This window comes from Chiloscyllium punctatum, chromosome 29 (assembly GCF_047496795.1).
Source record: "Chiloscyllium punctatum isolate Juve2018m chromosome 29, sChiPun1.3, whole genome shotgun sequence".
In the NCBI taxonomy this organism is placed as follows: domain Eukaryota; kingdom Metazoa; phylum Chordata; class Chondrichthyes; order Orectolobiformes; family Hemiscylliidae; genus Chiloscyllium; species Chiloscyllium punctatum.
The window spans coordinates 77,542,240-77,558,038 of NC_092767.1; the positions used below are offsets into that span (position 1 = coordinate 77,542,240).

Genomic DNA, 15,799 nt, shown 5'->3' on the forward strand with positions numbered 1-15,799 from the left:
TTCCATGACTCAGTTGGAAGAAAAGACTGAGATTTATCCAGGAACGAACAGCACTGAATTGAAGAAGCTCCGTCATTGTCACGTTGCTGTGTACAAAAGTCATTGTGCAGCTGCAGCCGTTGGTTCAGCGTGAGCTGTGACAGACTCTATTAATACACAAAATGTCAGAATAAGAATTCACTACCTTAACCTAGGAAGGTTACCATGTCACATCACGTTGCCTTAACAGTTGCCTTTATTTCAACAAAGGTCATATAAATTGAAAAGACAAAATGAATCTTAGAACAACAAGATTGAAATGGCACATTATTTCGATGTGATATTTACAGAGCTGTGCCTTGTCTTTTTCATAAACAGTTCGTGACAAATAACGGTACATATTAAAGATGGCACTTCGCAGTTAACAAAAACAAAGCCTCTCATAAGTATTAGAAAAAACACACACACATTCTCACAGACACACACACACACACATTCTCACAGACACACACAGACATACACACAAACACATACAGGCAGACAGACATACATTCACACACAGACACACACACACACCTAAACACTCACAAGAACATACACACACGCACACACTAACACACAGGCACAGGCAGACACACACACAGACACCATGTCATTATGGCCTTCATGGTGCACAGTGCAAGTCAAAATGCTAAGTGCCTTCTCTTGGATTCAAGGGAATGTCGCTCTCTGAGACTTGGCCATTGTTTAGATTGAATCCAAGATATCGTGCTGATTTTAGCCAGCTCCATGGATAATGAGGAACATTTTGAATTAATACTGTAACATATTTAACTGTAGCCCGTGTGTGTGTGTGTGGTACAGACCAGCTCCCAGTCAGCTAGTTATGCTTCCACTTAGAGTCAAGGAGTCAGTCCTACCCTGTCCATTTGGACCAACATGTGCTTTTCCCCTCCCACTCCATCCTCATTGCTATCTCTAATCCCATCCTCCCTCTCTGACTCCCTCGCCTCCACCAATGACGGGAGCTGAGGCACACTGTATCCCTGCGATCTCACTTGGGCAGTGTTCATGGATTGAGGATGAGGAATAGACGGGGGGAGGTTTCCTGTCAGATCTACACGTCTGTCCCACAGGCACCATGGAATGCACTCAGAGTGGGAAAATCAGTGCACTGGAAATGTTGAGGAATTTGCTGGGGAGGAAGGTGGATGTGGGAATTACTCACCGACATGAGTCTTGATGGACAGACAGTTTGACTTGGTTTGGGGGTGGGGGGGGAAGAGGTTTGGAACAGCATGTGTGAGAGCATCAGAACGAAGTCGGGATTCCTGTCTCTATTTGAGAAGCTACATGAAAAGATGCCAATAGATGTGCTGTCCTCCCACTGATTCTTGAACCTTAGACCAATGATGAACTCTTGCTGTGCCTTACAGCACCACACTGAGCAGTGTCCTCACCCCATCCCGAGCTGTCGGCTGAATAGCGGTTCTCCGAACTCTCTGACTCCTCCCACGACACCGATCTCAGACATCCTCAAACTGTCTCTATCAATTCCATCGCCATCTGGAGACATCCCTGCCTTCACTTACAGTATAACCTGACCTTACCTGACCCTTCGAAAATCAGCAAACAGCAACAGGCCATTCAGCCCCTCGAGTCTGCTGTGCTATTGAATTTGGTCAAGGTCACACGCCGCCAGGTTATAATCCAACAGGTTTATTTGAAATCACAAGCTTGATTCATTCTAACACGTTTGAGCAATAATTTGAAGGTAGGTTTCGGTTTATGCACTATTTATTAATCTATTATCTCTGCAGCTAATCTTGTCATTTCAACTTCCTGTTCTCAACGTGAGTTTTTATCATCCCTGGAAGTGAGTTTTTGTAGGTCCTCCAATCTCTGTAAGAGGCTCAAATGTCTTTTCTATTATTAATGCTCCACAAATTTATTCAAATAAACCTGCTGGACTATAACCTGGTGTCATGTGACTTCTGACCTTGTCTACCCCAGTCCAACCCTGGCTCCTTACCAACATGGATGAGATCGTGATTGATCCAGCTCTACTTCCCAACTTCTGCTTCCGTATCCTTTGGTAAATTAATCCAACTGGAGGGGGGAAAAAAAACCCTGTTGATCTCAGCCTTGGAAGTTCCAATTCGGGACAGAGAGTCGCCCATTTCTACGCTGTTCGGATAATTCGAATTTGATTTTCCTCCTTGCTGTCAAGTCATACCCACTAAAGGAAAGGTTTTATTGGTGAATCAGATCCACCCCAGCCCACTCCGTCAATCTGTGTCACATTCATGCAGCTTGCCTGTTTGTTTAGGATCAGCCCCCCCACAGAATACTCATTTCGTTTCACTGCCCCCCCCCCGGGAGAGTCCCATCAAAATGTCTCTCGCTTTTCTGATAATTCCCACATTCTCAAAGTCAACTGGAAGCAACAAATGCTGGAGATCACAGCGGGTCAGACAGCATCCATGGAGAGAGAGAGAGAGCAAGTGAACATTTCGAATCTAGCTGAATCTTCATCCAAGCTGAGATGGAGAGTGGTGGGGGCAACGTTGATGCAATAGTGCAGGGGAGGTGGAAGGGAAGGTGTTGATGGTTCAGATTAAATGATTGGAATGTGAGAATTCTCCACACTTCCCCTCAGTTCTGATGAAGAGTCATCTAGACTCGACTTTAGCTTTCCCTCTCTGCACTGGTGCTGCCTGACCTGCTCAGATCTCCAGTGTTCCTTGTTTCCAGTGCAGATTCCATCGTTAGCAGTAAGGTGCTCCCACGTTCTCAAAGTCAATGTTTCATCATTTCCATTCTTCCCCAAAGTGTTTCTGGAATGTAGCAGTCTTCCTGGTTGGGGCCAGAGCCTGTGCTGGTGAGTCCGGACACTTTCTGTGTGTCTGATTGTCTGTGTCCCTGTGTGTGTGTGTGTGTGTGTGTGTGTGTGTGTGTGTGTGTGTGTGTGTGCGTGCGTGTCCATGTGTGTGCGCGAGTCTGAGTGAGCGTGTGTGTCTGAGTGTGTGTGAGTTTGTTGATGTTTGTGAGTGGTTGGTGTGTGTGTGTGAGTTGGTTGGTGTGTGTGAAAGTTGGTTGGTGTGTGTGTGTGTGAGAGAGAGTTGGTTGGTGTATGTGTGTGTGTATGTGTGTGTATATGTGTGTGTGTGTGTCCGTGTGTCTGAGTGTGTGTATGAGTTGGTTGGTGTGTACGTGTGAGAGACAGTTGGTTGATGTGTGAGAGTTGGTTGGTGTGTGTGTGTGAGTTTGTTGATGTGTGTGAGTTGGTTGGTGTGTGTGAGTTGGTTGGTGTGTGTGCTCGCTCTTTGTGACTTTCTCTAATGGAATAAAAATGAGGTTCTTTGGCAGTTTGAAGCTGTCCGTCTGTCATCACGTTGTCCGGGAGGTCACACTGCTCCCGTTGACCTTCCTGATTGACTGGCCAGCCGCTGGGAGGAACATCTGGGTTAGACTGACTTGAGCTCTGCTGAAAGTCGCTCTCTTCCCACTGCCCCCAATCTGCAGGTTCACTGTGGTCGAATAGCTGGTCTTTATGTTCCCTTTCTCTCTGCCCAGCTCCCTGCCAGGCCTCAGAACATGGCACTGCTCCATCTGACCGCTGCTAGGGTTGGTGCTCGGAGGGTGAGCCGACTCCACGCCCGTAAACATATCCCTGTCTCCGTCCTCCGTCTCAGCCTCCTGGTCACATGGAGATGGTCCCACGATGGAGACTGGCTCTGGGCTGATGAGGGGACACACCACAGCATCTAGACCCTCAGTCCACCGGATAGTTTCACCCCCGGCCCGAGGCTGAGGGGGAGAGACAGGGCAGGGCTGCTCCCTGTGCTCCAATCGCACTTGGGCACAGTCTTTGCCAACACTACCGCCCAACGGGGTGCCCCATTGGTCCTTGACGCCAACACAAGAGCTGTTGGCTGTTTGTTGAGTCATTGAGTGGTAGGCCCCAGTCCCTGGGCTGGAGGGAGAGGGCATTGGGGACATTGCTGTGGGTCTCTGACAGGAGGACGATGGGTCTGAGGATGAGGAGGGTGGCGATTGGCTCTGCCGTCCAGCCCAAGGTGGGGTAGGAGAGCCCGACCTTGAGGAGCTCTGGGAGGGCGATGGAGATGGACACCTGGAGGCGGACATTTCTGGGGAAGTGAAGTCAAGCCTCGTGACAGACACTGGGGAGCGAACCCTGGGCCTAGGGTAGGGCATGGGGCAGAAGACCTCGACTGAGTGACCACGGGTCGGCAAACAGAGTGCCCAGGCAGGGGCTGTTGCCGACGGAGAGGTCAGTGACTGGCCCCTGACCGAGGGCGCCGGATCTTTGGGGGTCTCGGAGCGCACTGGGGGCTGGCGCCCTGGACTGGCGCGAGGCTGAGGGCTGACGGAAAGTTCCGGATCCTCAGCGGACGAGCACAGCGCCGAGCCGGCCCCAGGGGAGACCACTGCGTCCGGTACCTCTGTGTCTTCCGAGGGGCGCCGTTCCCTGAGCTTTCTGTCGGATTGTGTCGGGAACACGGAACGATGGGGAGAGGAGGACTCCGGCCAGGGGGATCCAGACGGTGGAGAGGGGGAACGTAACCTCGGGGCTGGTTCCGGAACATTCCGATCGCCGGGAGAGTGAGGCCTGGAGGGTGTACCTGGGTCCTCGCACCCCCTCAGGGAGGAGTCTCGGCTTGACCAGGATCTGACCGTGGGGGGAGGTAAGCAGACCCCGAGGCCGGAGTCTGGAAACTGGGCCTGGTCCGCTTTGTCCCAGTGGTAGGCCTGAGGCTCATCAGGCAAAGGTAAGGAGTTAACTCCCCCTCTTGGGAACTGAGGCCTGGGGACAGGGAAAGCCGGAGAAGGTGACTGAGGATTTGTAGCCAACAGGGAGGGAGCCCGTCCCGGTGGAGGGCTAGCACGGGGTGGAGGGGAGTGGACCGTGGGCCCGATGGCTGGGCACAGTTGGAGGGAGGCAGGCCTCAGATTGCTAAACATTGGCAGTTCTTCACGTGGGTTGGCGCCCATTGTGTCCGGTACCCGCAGACACTGCTGACGTCGATAGGGGGAAGGTGATCGTAGGCGGAGGCTCAGCGAAAGAGGCTGGGTCTCCACACTGTCCCCTGGACCAGGGGAACCTCCTGCCCGGCTCCCGGAGCTCAGGGGCCCGGGCCCTGAGGGCGGGCACACCTGCGAGAAGGGGTCTGTCCGCGATGGCAGAGGGGAAGGCGGAGGCTTGGCCTCAGGACCCATGGTGGGCGAGGGTTGGACGGTGTGGGTGGCACGGCCTGGGTTGGCGGTGCCCCTGGCAGACTGCTCCAGCTGCCGGATGGCAGAGGGGGATGGGGACCTGCCCCGTAGGCTGACCCATGGCGGCAGCGAGCAGCAGAACTCGGAGCCTCCGCACGCCAGCGGGCTGCCAGGCTTGGGCAGAGCGGCCTCGTGAGTGGCACCAGGGACCGGGCACGACAACGAGCGAGCCACCGAGCCCCTGCCCCGATGAGCGGCTACGCTCTCCTGGGGGTGGGGCTCCTCCAAACCACACCCACCAGGGCAGGGCTCCTCCAAACCACACCCACCAGGGCAGGGCTCCTCCAAACCACACCCATGAGGGTGGGGCACCTCCAAACTACACCTACCTGGGCAGGTCTCCCCAACACCACATCCCTTGGGGCGGAGTTCCCTGACACCATACCCCCTGAGAGCACTGGCATGGGGGGTCTGTTCCAGAGGGTTACAGAGCAGCAAGGACGGAGGCTGAGAGTGGTCAGGAGTTGGAGAGAGGGATGGCGGAGTTTTTGGGTTTGTCGTCTGGGTGCCTGTTTGTAAAGTTCCCTTCAGTGCCGTATCGGACCAGTCCGAGACCAGAGACTGGTCCATGTGTCTGACCAAGGGCAGTGGGCTGGAACACCCAGAGAGGGGGGAGGATGCTCTGGGACCTGTCTGAGAGGGGGGAGGAACTGGTCTGGTCTTACACGGGGGGAGTGGGCTGTGCTGAGTGTGAGCCAGACATTCTGAGGTAGGTGACTGCGCTGTGAGACCTGTCGTCAATGAGGGGCCAACTCCAGACACAGGAAGGTTTGCTGAAGAGGAACCAGGGGGTGTGGAAGTCAGTGACGGGGGTCCTGAGCTAATCCGAGTGACCCCAAGAGGCAGCGAGTCAGGGGAGGTAATGTTGGGGGATTGAGGGCTTGTGGGTAAGGAGGTCTCCAGTGAGGAGATGCCCCTTGCTGTTGAGTTGGCTCTTTGCTGTGATGATGCATCTTCTCTGGGATCGTGCAGCTGCAGGCTGGAGACTTCAGACTTGGCTTTGGAAACGGAGAGCTGGACAATGTTCTCCTGGGCGTAGAGGAGAGGGGTTGGATCTTGAATGACCACATGTCCAAATGGACCTGGGTGCTGGAGTGCCGTCACTTCATCTGCAAAGGAGAATGTAAATTCAATAAAGATTAAGCATCTAATGATGACCATGAATCCATTGTCCAGCAGGGTGGCTCAGTGGTAGGTACTGCTCCCTCCCTTGATTCCCCCCTCAGGCGACTATGTGAAGTTTGCACATTCTCCCTGTGTCTGCGTGGGTTTCCTCCGGGTGCTCCGGTTTCCTCCCACAGTCCAAAAAATGTGCAGGTCAGGTGAATTGGCCATGGGAAATTGACCATAGTGTTAGGTGTGTTAGTCAGGGGTAAATCATGGATAGAGGAATGTGTCTGGGTGGGTTACTCTTCGGAGGGTCAGTGTGGACTTGTTGGGCAGTAGGACATGTTTCCACACTATAGGGAATCTAATCTGTTGGAAAAACCCATCTGGGGGTGACAGAGATAGGGAGGGGGTGTAGGAGCTGGAGGGGGATACAGAGATAGGGTGGGGGTGTAGGAGCTGGTGAGGGTGACTGAGGTAGGGAGAGGGTGTTGGGGCTGGAGGGGGTTACAGAGATAGGGAGGGGGTGTTGGGGCTGGAGGGGGTTACAGAGATAGGGAGGGGGTGTTGGGGCTGGAGGGGGTTACAGAGATAGGGAGGGGGTGTAGGGGCTGGAGGGGTTACAGAGATAGGGAGGGGGTGTAGGGGCTGGAGGGGGTTACAGAGATAGGGAGGGGGTGTTGGGGCTGGAGGGGTTACAGAGATAGGGAGGGGCTGGAGGAGGTGACAGAGATTGGGAGGGAGGGTGAGGCTGCATAAACCTCTGGTGAAAGCAACCTACAGAAAATGCTGGAAATCTGAAATAAAACCGGAAATTGCTGGAGAAACTCAAGCAGATCTGGCAACATCTCTCGAAAGAGAAACAGAGCAAATGTTTTGAGTCCAGTTTGGTTACTTGGAAGATGTCCAGTTCTGTAGGAGTCAATACAGACCTGAAACATTAACTGTGTGTGTTTCTCTCTCGGGAGATGCTGCCTGATCTGCTTAGTTTCTCCAGCAATTTTTTTGAAGGTTTATTCAGTTGAAGCTCAGCTGCAGCTGATTTAAGACCGACACCTTCCTGGAGACTGAGAGCTGGGACATGAATGGGGAAAATGTACCTTTAGTAAAGGAAAAGGGCGGGAAGGGGATCATTTCCTGAACATAAGCCAATGAGCTGTTTGTAATGGTCTGTAATCTGATGGCAGAGGGAGTGAGGGACCGTACAGGGTGCTGCAATTATAGTGTGTAAGGAATTCAAATGACTCCCAGTGTGGTTCAAGCCAACATTGATATAACACAAACCATCACCATCATAAACATGTTCAAATCCCAAAATAATCTGTCCCCATTTTCATCAAAAGGAGCGAAGTGTTTAGTGATTTTTGAGCAGATTTGTAGCTCAGGTTAATGATAAGTCTATAAGTTAGCTCACTGAGCTGGAAGGTTTAGTTTCAGACGTTTCGTCACCATGACTAGGGAACATCATCAGGGAGAGTCTCCGGTGAAGCACTGGTGGTATGGCTCATCTCTCTATTTGATGATGTTCCTTCGTCATGGTGACGAAACTTCTGACATCAAACCTTCCAGCTCAGCGAGCTAACTTACAGAAGGAAGTGTTTGTGGAGTTGACGTGCTTCATCTTCCTACAGAACTTTTTCACACTTATAATAGCAGGGAGCTGTTAGAAAATCCCTAAGTCACTCCCCACCCAAAAACTATGGAGTCTGGGGGTCAATTAGAAATATCAGTACGCAGAGATTTGTTCAGAGAGAGTATTAATTGTTGTTGAAATCTGGGAAATAGCTGGGAGAGTAACTCCCACATCTCAGACTATGAGCTACAAGAATGCAGAGAGGCCATTCAGCCCATCGAGTCAGCTTTCCCATTCAACGCGATCATGGCTATCAGATCATCCTCAAATCTGCTTCCCTGCCTTTTCCCCATAACCCTCGATTCCCTTCCTGATTAAAAAATCTGTTTTAGTTTTTAATACACTTTACGACACAATTTAATCGAATTTTGGAAGAGGGCGGGGAGCGGTTTGGCTGCCCCTCCTGTCCCTACGATCCCAGCAGCACACTCTGTAAAAAGCTGACAAACACAATAACATTGATTTAAAGTGACATTAACCCCCCTCCCACCCCCCGGGGGACAGATTTCTCAGGACCAGGAACTTTCAGCACTTGTCTCTTCAAATGACTCCAAACCCACGTGAGGATCACGGGAGCGCAGAGACAGGCTCCCTCGAGGACTTATTGCTGCATTTTAATTTCCATAATTTTTCCAAATGGCAAAACTGTGGAAATTCCTCAAAGCTGTACCTTAATCTCAGTTGAGTGCGTAACTATGCAGTTCAGATGGTCCAAAGAAGACTTGAGACAGACTCGGATCAACGATGCCTTACAGTTAAAAGCAATTTCAAAGGAAAATACTCTGTCTAGTAATTATTACAGTTGAAGTTTTTTTATCTTGCATTAACATTGTGAGTAACAAGCTTCAACATTGGGCTCACTCTGAACATTAAGGACCTGAAGGAAGGAGCTGATTTGATTGCAACTGAATGAAATGGAGCATTGGCAGGAGGTGCTGTGTGCTGAGCACAGGCAGATCGGACATGTCTTCCTCTGCTCTGCACTGCCCCCCCCCCCCCAACAAATACCACAGCCTGGCTACCATGGGCACTCCCACTCTCCACTACCGGAGGGAGGGTACTCCAGGTCACAAAGGGGTCAGGTTCAAATCGCACGATGAAGTAACACTCTTGAGTGAGATCTGAGGGAACACCGCACTGTCAGAGGATCAGTGCTGAGGGAGAGCCGCACTGTCAGAGGGTCAGCGCTGAGGGAGTGCCGCACTGTCGGAGGGTCAGTGCTGAGGGAGTACCGCACTGTCGGAGGGTCAGTGCTGAGGGAGAGCTGCACTGTCGGACGGTCAGTGCTGAGGGAGTGCCGCACTGTTGGGGGTTCAGTGCTGAGGGACTGGGCACTGTCGGAGGGTCAGTGTTGAGGGACTGGGCACTGTCGGAGGGTCAATGCTGAGGGAGTGCCGCACTGTCGGAGGGTCAGTGCTGAGGGAGTGCCGCACTGTCGGAGGCTCAGTGCTGAGGGAGTGCTGAACTATCAGAGGCTCAGTGCTGAGGGAGTGCTGAACTGTCGGGGGTTCAGTGCTGAGTGGCTGGGCACTGTCCAAGGGTCACTTGAGTGTGTTCACCAATATCCCAGGTCTATCTGCCTGGTCCCCAGTCCAAAACCGGCATTTCCAAATCCTGATTGGTTGGGGCATCATCAGCTCAGAGATGTGGCCAGAACAGTGAACTGTCAGTCTTCACTTGCCGAGTCTGGCCTGAGAAAAGATTGACAGTTAACTGCTGAGGGACAGGAAGGCCATTAGTTGGTTGCTTTAGCTCACCCAGGATCATCCAAGACCCACCTGTGCAGGTGGTAAGACACCAGTGAGTGGCACCTTGGCTTCCCAATATCCCACCTGATATTACTCACCCCCAGCCTCCAAATCTCTGGTCTCCAGGGATAGGAGCAGTAAATTGAGGGGCTGGAGTTACCTGGAGTTTGAGGAGAACTGGCTACTGCCTTAACTCGAGGGTGTTAGTGAGCTGAGTTGGGGATTGGTATAATGCTGCAGTGACCACTCGCCCACCCCACAATCAATCAACATGGGGAAGGCTAAAACAATGACGTCTTCACAAGTCCCACCCCAGAGCCAACCACAGAACGGCCAAGCGTTCCAGAGAGTTGGGACGCCATGTTGAGGTTGTACAGGCCATTGGTCAGGCCTTTTCGAAAATACTGTGTCCGGTTCTGGTCACCCTGTTATAGGAAGGAGATTATTAATCTGGAGAGGGTTCAGAAGAGATTTCCCAGGATGTTGCCGGGAACAGAAGGTTTGAGTTATAAGGAGAGGCTGGATAGAGTGGGAGCGTCGGAGGCTGAGGGGTGACCTTCTCGAGGTTTATAAAATCATGAGGGACATGGATAGGGTGAATGACAGGTGTCTTTTCCCTGGGGTGGGGGAGTTCAAGACTGGGGGGGGGGCACATTTTAAGGCGAGAGTAGAGAGATTTGAAAAAGGCATGACAGGCAAATGTTTTGACAGGGGGTGGTTCATGTTTGGAATGAAGTGCCAGAGGAAGTGGTGGGTGTGGGGACAGTTACAAGGTCATTTGGCTAAGTTCATGGGTAGGAAAGGTTTGGAGGGGGATGGGCCAGGAGCGGGGCAGGCGGGACTAGGTGAGTTTGGGGTTATGGTCGGCATGGACTGGTTGGGCCGAAGGGTCTGTATCCGCACTGTGTGTCGCTGTAGCTGTCCCTCTTGCCGCCCACACTCAGGAACTCACCGCCAGTTTCCACGTAGACCTCCTCACGGGCTCTGGTCACTCTCAGCCCTGGCCTCCTCCTCCGCGGCTGGTCTTCGGCTCTGGCCTGGGGCTCCAGTTCCCAGATCCTCCGCGGCATCGCCGCCTTCCTCCTGCTGACCCGCTGGCTGTACATCTTGGCCAGCACTTGGACTTTGCTCCTGATTTTCTCGGAGCTCTGGAAGAGGCAGCTGTGGACGTCGCCACAGCGGGGCGGTCTGTGGCTGACCCAGCAAGGAGTACAGGGCACCCCGTCTCTCGGGAGGTTCTCGTCGCCCTGACTGGCGTCCACCTCGGGATCCCCGTCCGTCCCCTCCAGCCTGTCGGCCGGTGCTTTGGCCAAGTCTGCGGAGGGGCAGAGGTCAGAGTCCTCCACGATGAGCAGGGGCTCGGTGTAGCCCCCCTGCCGGGGACCTTTGCTCTCGGCCACGGCCTTCCTGCAGCTACCCCACGCCTCGTGTCGGTGACAAAAATGAGCCGCTTTCTCCATTTCCCGCCAGACCTTGAGAATCTCGGCGGAGGATTTGAACTCCGCCAGCTCCGGTCCGGCTTCAACGGGGCGGAGGTTCGGTGGTGGCTCAGCGGCTGCACGAGGCGTCGCGGGCACTTGGACCGAGCCCAGTGGAAGCTGACCGCTCCCCGGGGGGGGGTGGGGGTCTGAGCCGCTGACCGCCGAGCGGGAGTGACCGGGAGCCTTGCCGCTCGGCCCCTCTGGAATGCTCTCATGTGCCATCTGGTAATTAAACCGCAGGATGGAGTCCCTCACCACGCCGGTCGGAATGAAGGAGATGCTCTCCCTCCGCTGAAGATAGGACTGGTCGTTGGCCATCTCTGCTGACTCATAATACTTCTTAATCTTCTCGATCAGCAGCCTGTCATTCTCCATCCGGACCGAGCCCTTTATAACCCCAGTCACTTCAGCCAAGCCATTGGAGTGTCCACTATTCGGCTCATCTTCCATCTCCCCCCGGGCGGGACCTTCCAATTTCATCGCCGCGGGGTAGCCGTTAACTTTGAAACTCTCCTCACTCCCTGATTGGCTCCCCTCACCGTCATGGCGGGAGCTGTGCTGGTCGAGTGGTGACCTCTGACCCTCACAAGCAGTGCCTCCACACGCCTGCCTTCCATTAGCACATGCGCCGACACCTTCAGAGCACGTGCAGACACGTCGAGAACACGTGCAGACACCTTCAGAGCACGTGCAGACACCTCGAGAACACGTGCCGACACCTTCAGAGCACGTGCAGACACCTCGAGAACACGTGCAGACACCTTCAGAGCACATGCAGACACCTCGAGAACACGTGCAGACACCTTCAGAGCACGTGCAGACACCTCGAGAACACGTGCAGACACCTCGAGAACACGTGCAGACACCTTCAGAGCACGTGCAGACACCTCGAGAACACGTGCAGACACCTCGAGAACACGTGCAGACACCTTCAGAGCACGTGCAGACACCTCGAGAACACATGCAGACACCTTCAGAGCACGTGCAGACACCTCGAGAACACGTGCCGACACCTTCAGAACACGTGCAGACACCTCGAGAGCCCTGGGCAGCTCGCCCCGCCTCACCCACGCCCTGCGTTTGCCTCTGGAGGTCGTTGTCTTCAGACGATTCACTGTTGCAGGTCTGACTTTCCTCCGTCCCGTTAACGTAGGCAATATCCAGCAGTGAAATCCCGGAGACTTCAACATCGGTGTCCTCATAAACATCCAGCAGGGAGTCACCCCCGCTCACAGCTCCTAGTTGAAATGAGGGCTCTTCCACAATGGAGCCCAGATCTTCAGGGGCTTTCTTCTGCAACAACTCCATGTTCGCAAATATCTGTGCATCAATAAGAGACAGGAAACACAGAATTATTTCAGAAGGTTTCAAGCAATCTTACAGCATTTCCAATTTTGGCAGCAGCCCGATGGGAGAATCCCTTGAAGCCCCTACATGAGCTCCACACGATTGTGACCACAGCTTATATTATGATCGATGTTCCCTCTATTGGCCTTTCTGGTTCCCCCATCAGCCTCTGCTTCCCTGAGTCCTCGGGCAAACAGGACCTCTGCCTTGTAACTCCTTCCCCGGACCACGCTCCCTCCTCCCGCCCACCTGCGCACCCCACTTACGGCACCATCTTTGAGCCCGGCGGTGGTGTCCCCCTATGGTCACAGTCTCTGTGAGGGTGGGAGCTCTCTTCTCTGCCGCGTACCGTCCAGGAATACCCGAAGTTGACCCCGTATCTGTCTGCAAGCTGACCCAGCGATTCCCTCAAAATGCACCATCCCAATTTGAAAAGACCAACTCAAAACAGACAGCGAGCAATCTGAAGAGACTATAGCATCGCCAACCTGTTCCATCTCCAGATCAATGTTGCCGATGCCACCAAATTCTGGACTTTCTTCATACTGCTCCGCATCCTCCTGCTTGTCCACCCCGCTCTGGGCTATTCGGTCTGGGGAGGCCTCATCTCTGAATGGACAGTCAGGCGTCTCTAGTGAACCTGAGTCTCCAGCCTTGGTTTCCGTGCCAACCTCCATCTCTACCATGCTGGATGTCAGTGTGGTGGCACTACCCAGTAAGCTCAGCGTCTCCATGTTGGAGAGTAAATCATCCTCACTGCCTGTGTACTGGAAACGAGAGGGAACAGACTGGGCTGTCAACACCGACACAGAATGTCCAGAAGAGAAACAGGCAGTTCGGCCCATCTGATCCATGCTGGCTCTTATACTTCACACCCTTCCCTCCATCTCACCCAATCAGCATGCCATAGAAATTAGGAATAGGTCATTCAGCCCTTCAAATCTGCTCCATCATTCAATATGATCATGGCTCTTCACCTGGCTCACTGCCATGTTGCTATTTTATCTCAATCTCCTTTTACTCCATTCACCACAAAGTCATTGTCTAGATTAGTCACCTTAACTACTCCCTGAATGATACAGAGTCATTGAGATGTACAGCATGGAAACAGACCCTTTGGTCCAAACCATCCATGCCGACCAGATATCCCAACCTAGTCTAGTCCCACCTGCCAGCACCCAGCCCATGTCCCTCCAAACCCTTCCTATTCATATACCCATCCAAATGCCTTTTAAATGTTGTAATTGTACCAGCCTCCACCACTTCCTCTGGCAGCTCATTCCATACACGTACCACCCTCTGTGTGAAAAAGTTGCCCCTTTAGGTCTCTTTTATATCTTTCCCCTCTCACCCTAAACCGACGCCCTCTAGTTCTGGACTCCCCCACCCCAGGGAAAAGACCTTCTCTAGTTCCCCCCTCTCCATGCCCCTCCTGATTTTATAAACCTGGACCCAGTGATCAGGAAATCTCTCAGGTACGTCCAGTAATTTGACTGTACCGCTGCCCTGGGTGGACCATGCCAATCCATGGGGTTATGGGTCCAAACCTTCAGGCAGACTGGCTAAGGAGCTCCGGACGGGAGGGAGGTCGTTGGTTATCAAGGGGGTGCGGAGGGTCAGTGGTGAGCACTGCTGCCTCACAGCGCCAGGGACCCGGGTTCGATTCCAGTCTCGGGTGACTGGGTGGAGTTTGCACATTCTCCCCGCATCTACATGGGTTTCCTCCGGGTGCTCTGGTTTCCTCCCACAGTCCAAAGATGTGCAGATTAGGATGAATCGGCCATGCTATATTGTCCCATAGTATCCAGGGATGTGCAGGTTTGGGTGGATTGGCTGTGCTATATTGTACTATAGTATCCAGGGATGTGCAGGTTTGGGTGGATTGGCTGTGCTATATTGTACTATAGTATCCAGGGATGTGCAGGTTTGGGTGGATTGGCTGTGCTATATTGTCCCATAGTATCCAGGGATGTGCAGGTTTGGGTGGATTGGCCATGCTAAGTTACCCCATAGTATTCAGGGACGTGCAGGTTAGGGTGGATTGGCCATGCTAAATTACCCCATAGTATTCAGGGATGTGCAGGTTAGGGTGGATTGGCCATGGGAAATTACCCCATAGTATTCAGGGATGTGCAGGTTAGGGTGGATTGGCCATGCTAAGTTACCCCATAGTATTCAGGGATGTGCAGGTTAGGGTGGATTGGCCATGCTAAGTTACCCCATAGTATTCAGGGACGTGCAGGTTAGGGTGGATTGGCCATGGGAAATTACCCCATAGTATTCAGGGATGTGCAGGTTAGGGTGGATTGGCCATGCTAAGTTACCCCATAGTATTCAGGGATGTGCAGGTTAGGGTGGATTGGCCATGCTAAGTTACCCCATAGTATTCAGGGACGTGCAGGTTAGGGTGGATTGGCCATGGGAAATTACCCCATAGTATTCAGGGATGTGCAGGCTTAGGTGGGCTAGCCATGGGTAGGGTGGGGGGGGCTGGGATGCTCTTTGGAGGGTCAGTGCGGTCTTGTTGGGCTGAATGGCCTGTTTCCACACTGTAGGGATTCTATGTAGGGAGTGTGTGCTGTAAACAGAACAGGCAAGTGACTGAGAAAGCAAGAACTGGGGGCTCTCTGTCCGTCCTCTGTCCACATCAATCACAGGAAGAGTAATGATGCCTCCAATAACAGAGGGGCAGTGTCGCTGGGTAGAGTCAAGCATCCGTGTGATTGGATCAATCGAGAATATTCCCCGTCCCGAAGTGAAGGTCAGTGTGGTGATGGACTGACAGAGCGATTGATTCCTGCCTGTTCCTAAAAACGAAGTCAGGTCAGGCAACTTGATGCCAAGCAAGTACATAGTTCCCAAACTAAGCAAGTTTTTTTTCCCTCCAGTATTTCGGTCTAAAGGTTCAGAGGTCATATGACGCCAGGTTACAGTCCAACAGGTTTATTTGAAATCACAAGCTTTCGGAGCGCTGCCCCTGGGAGTGGACTCCACCTAAGGAAGGAGCAGCTGGTAATTTTAAACACACCTGTTGGGACTATAACCTGGTGTCGATGGGCTGAATGGCCTACATCTTACAATCTTGTGATGGTGACACTCGAACAAGGCCAAGAGGAAATAGAGTCAGAACTCTCTTACCTTCAGCTGTGCTCCTGTTACCAGATGTAGGAGAGAGAGGCAAGGAGAGAGGAGACAAAAACTATTGT

General features: G+C 52.9%; 1 protein-coding gene across 3 annotated transcripts in view; it reads right to left on the bottom strand.

Moving 5' to 3' along the window:
• Window positions 1-208: 208 nt before the first annotated feature.
• Window positions 209-15,799, bottom strand: part of LOC140454634 (uncharacterized) — a 222,696-nt gene continuing 207,105 nt past the window's right edge. For all 3 annotated transcript variants that reach the window (XM_072549541.1, XM_072549542.1, XM_072549540.1), the window contains 4 exons: window positions 15,732-15,745; window positions 13,082-13,360; window positions 10,718-12,566; window positions 209-6,386 (listed from right to left, as the gene is read on the bottom strand). In XM_072549541.1, the coding sequence (XP_072405642.1) occupies window positions 3,370-6,386; window positions 10,718-12,566; window positions 13,082-13,360; window positions 15,732-15,745 (5,159 nt within the window). In that variant the 3' untranslated portion in view covers window positions 209-3,369. The remainder of the gene's footprint in view (window positions 6,387-10,717; window positions 12,567-13,081; window positions 13,361-15,731; window positions 15,746-15,799) is intronic.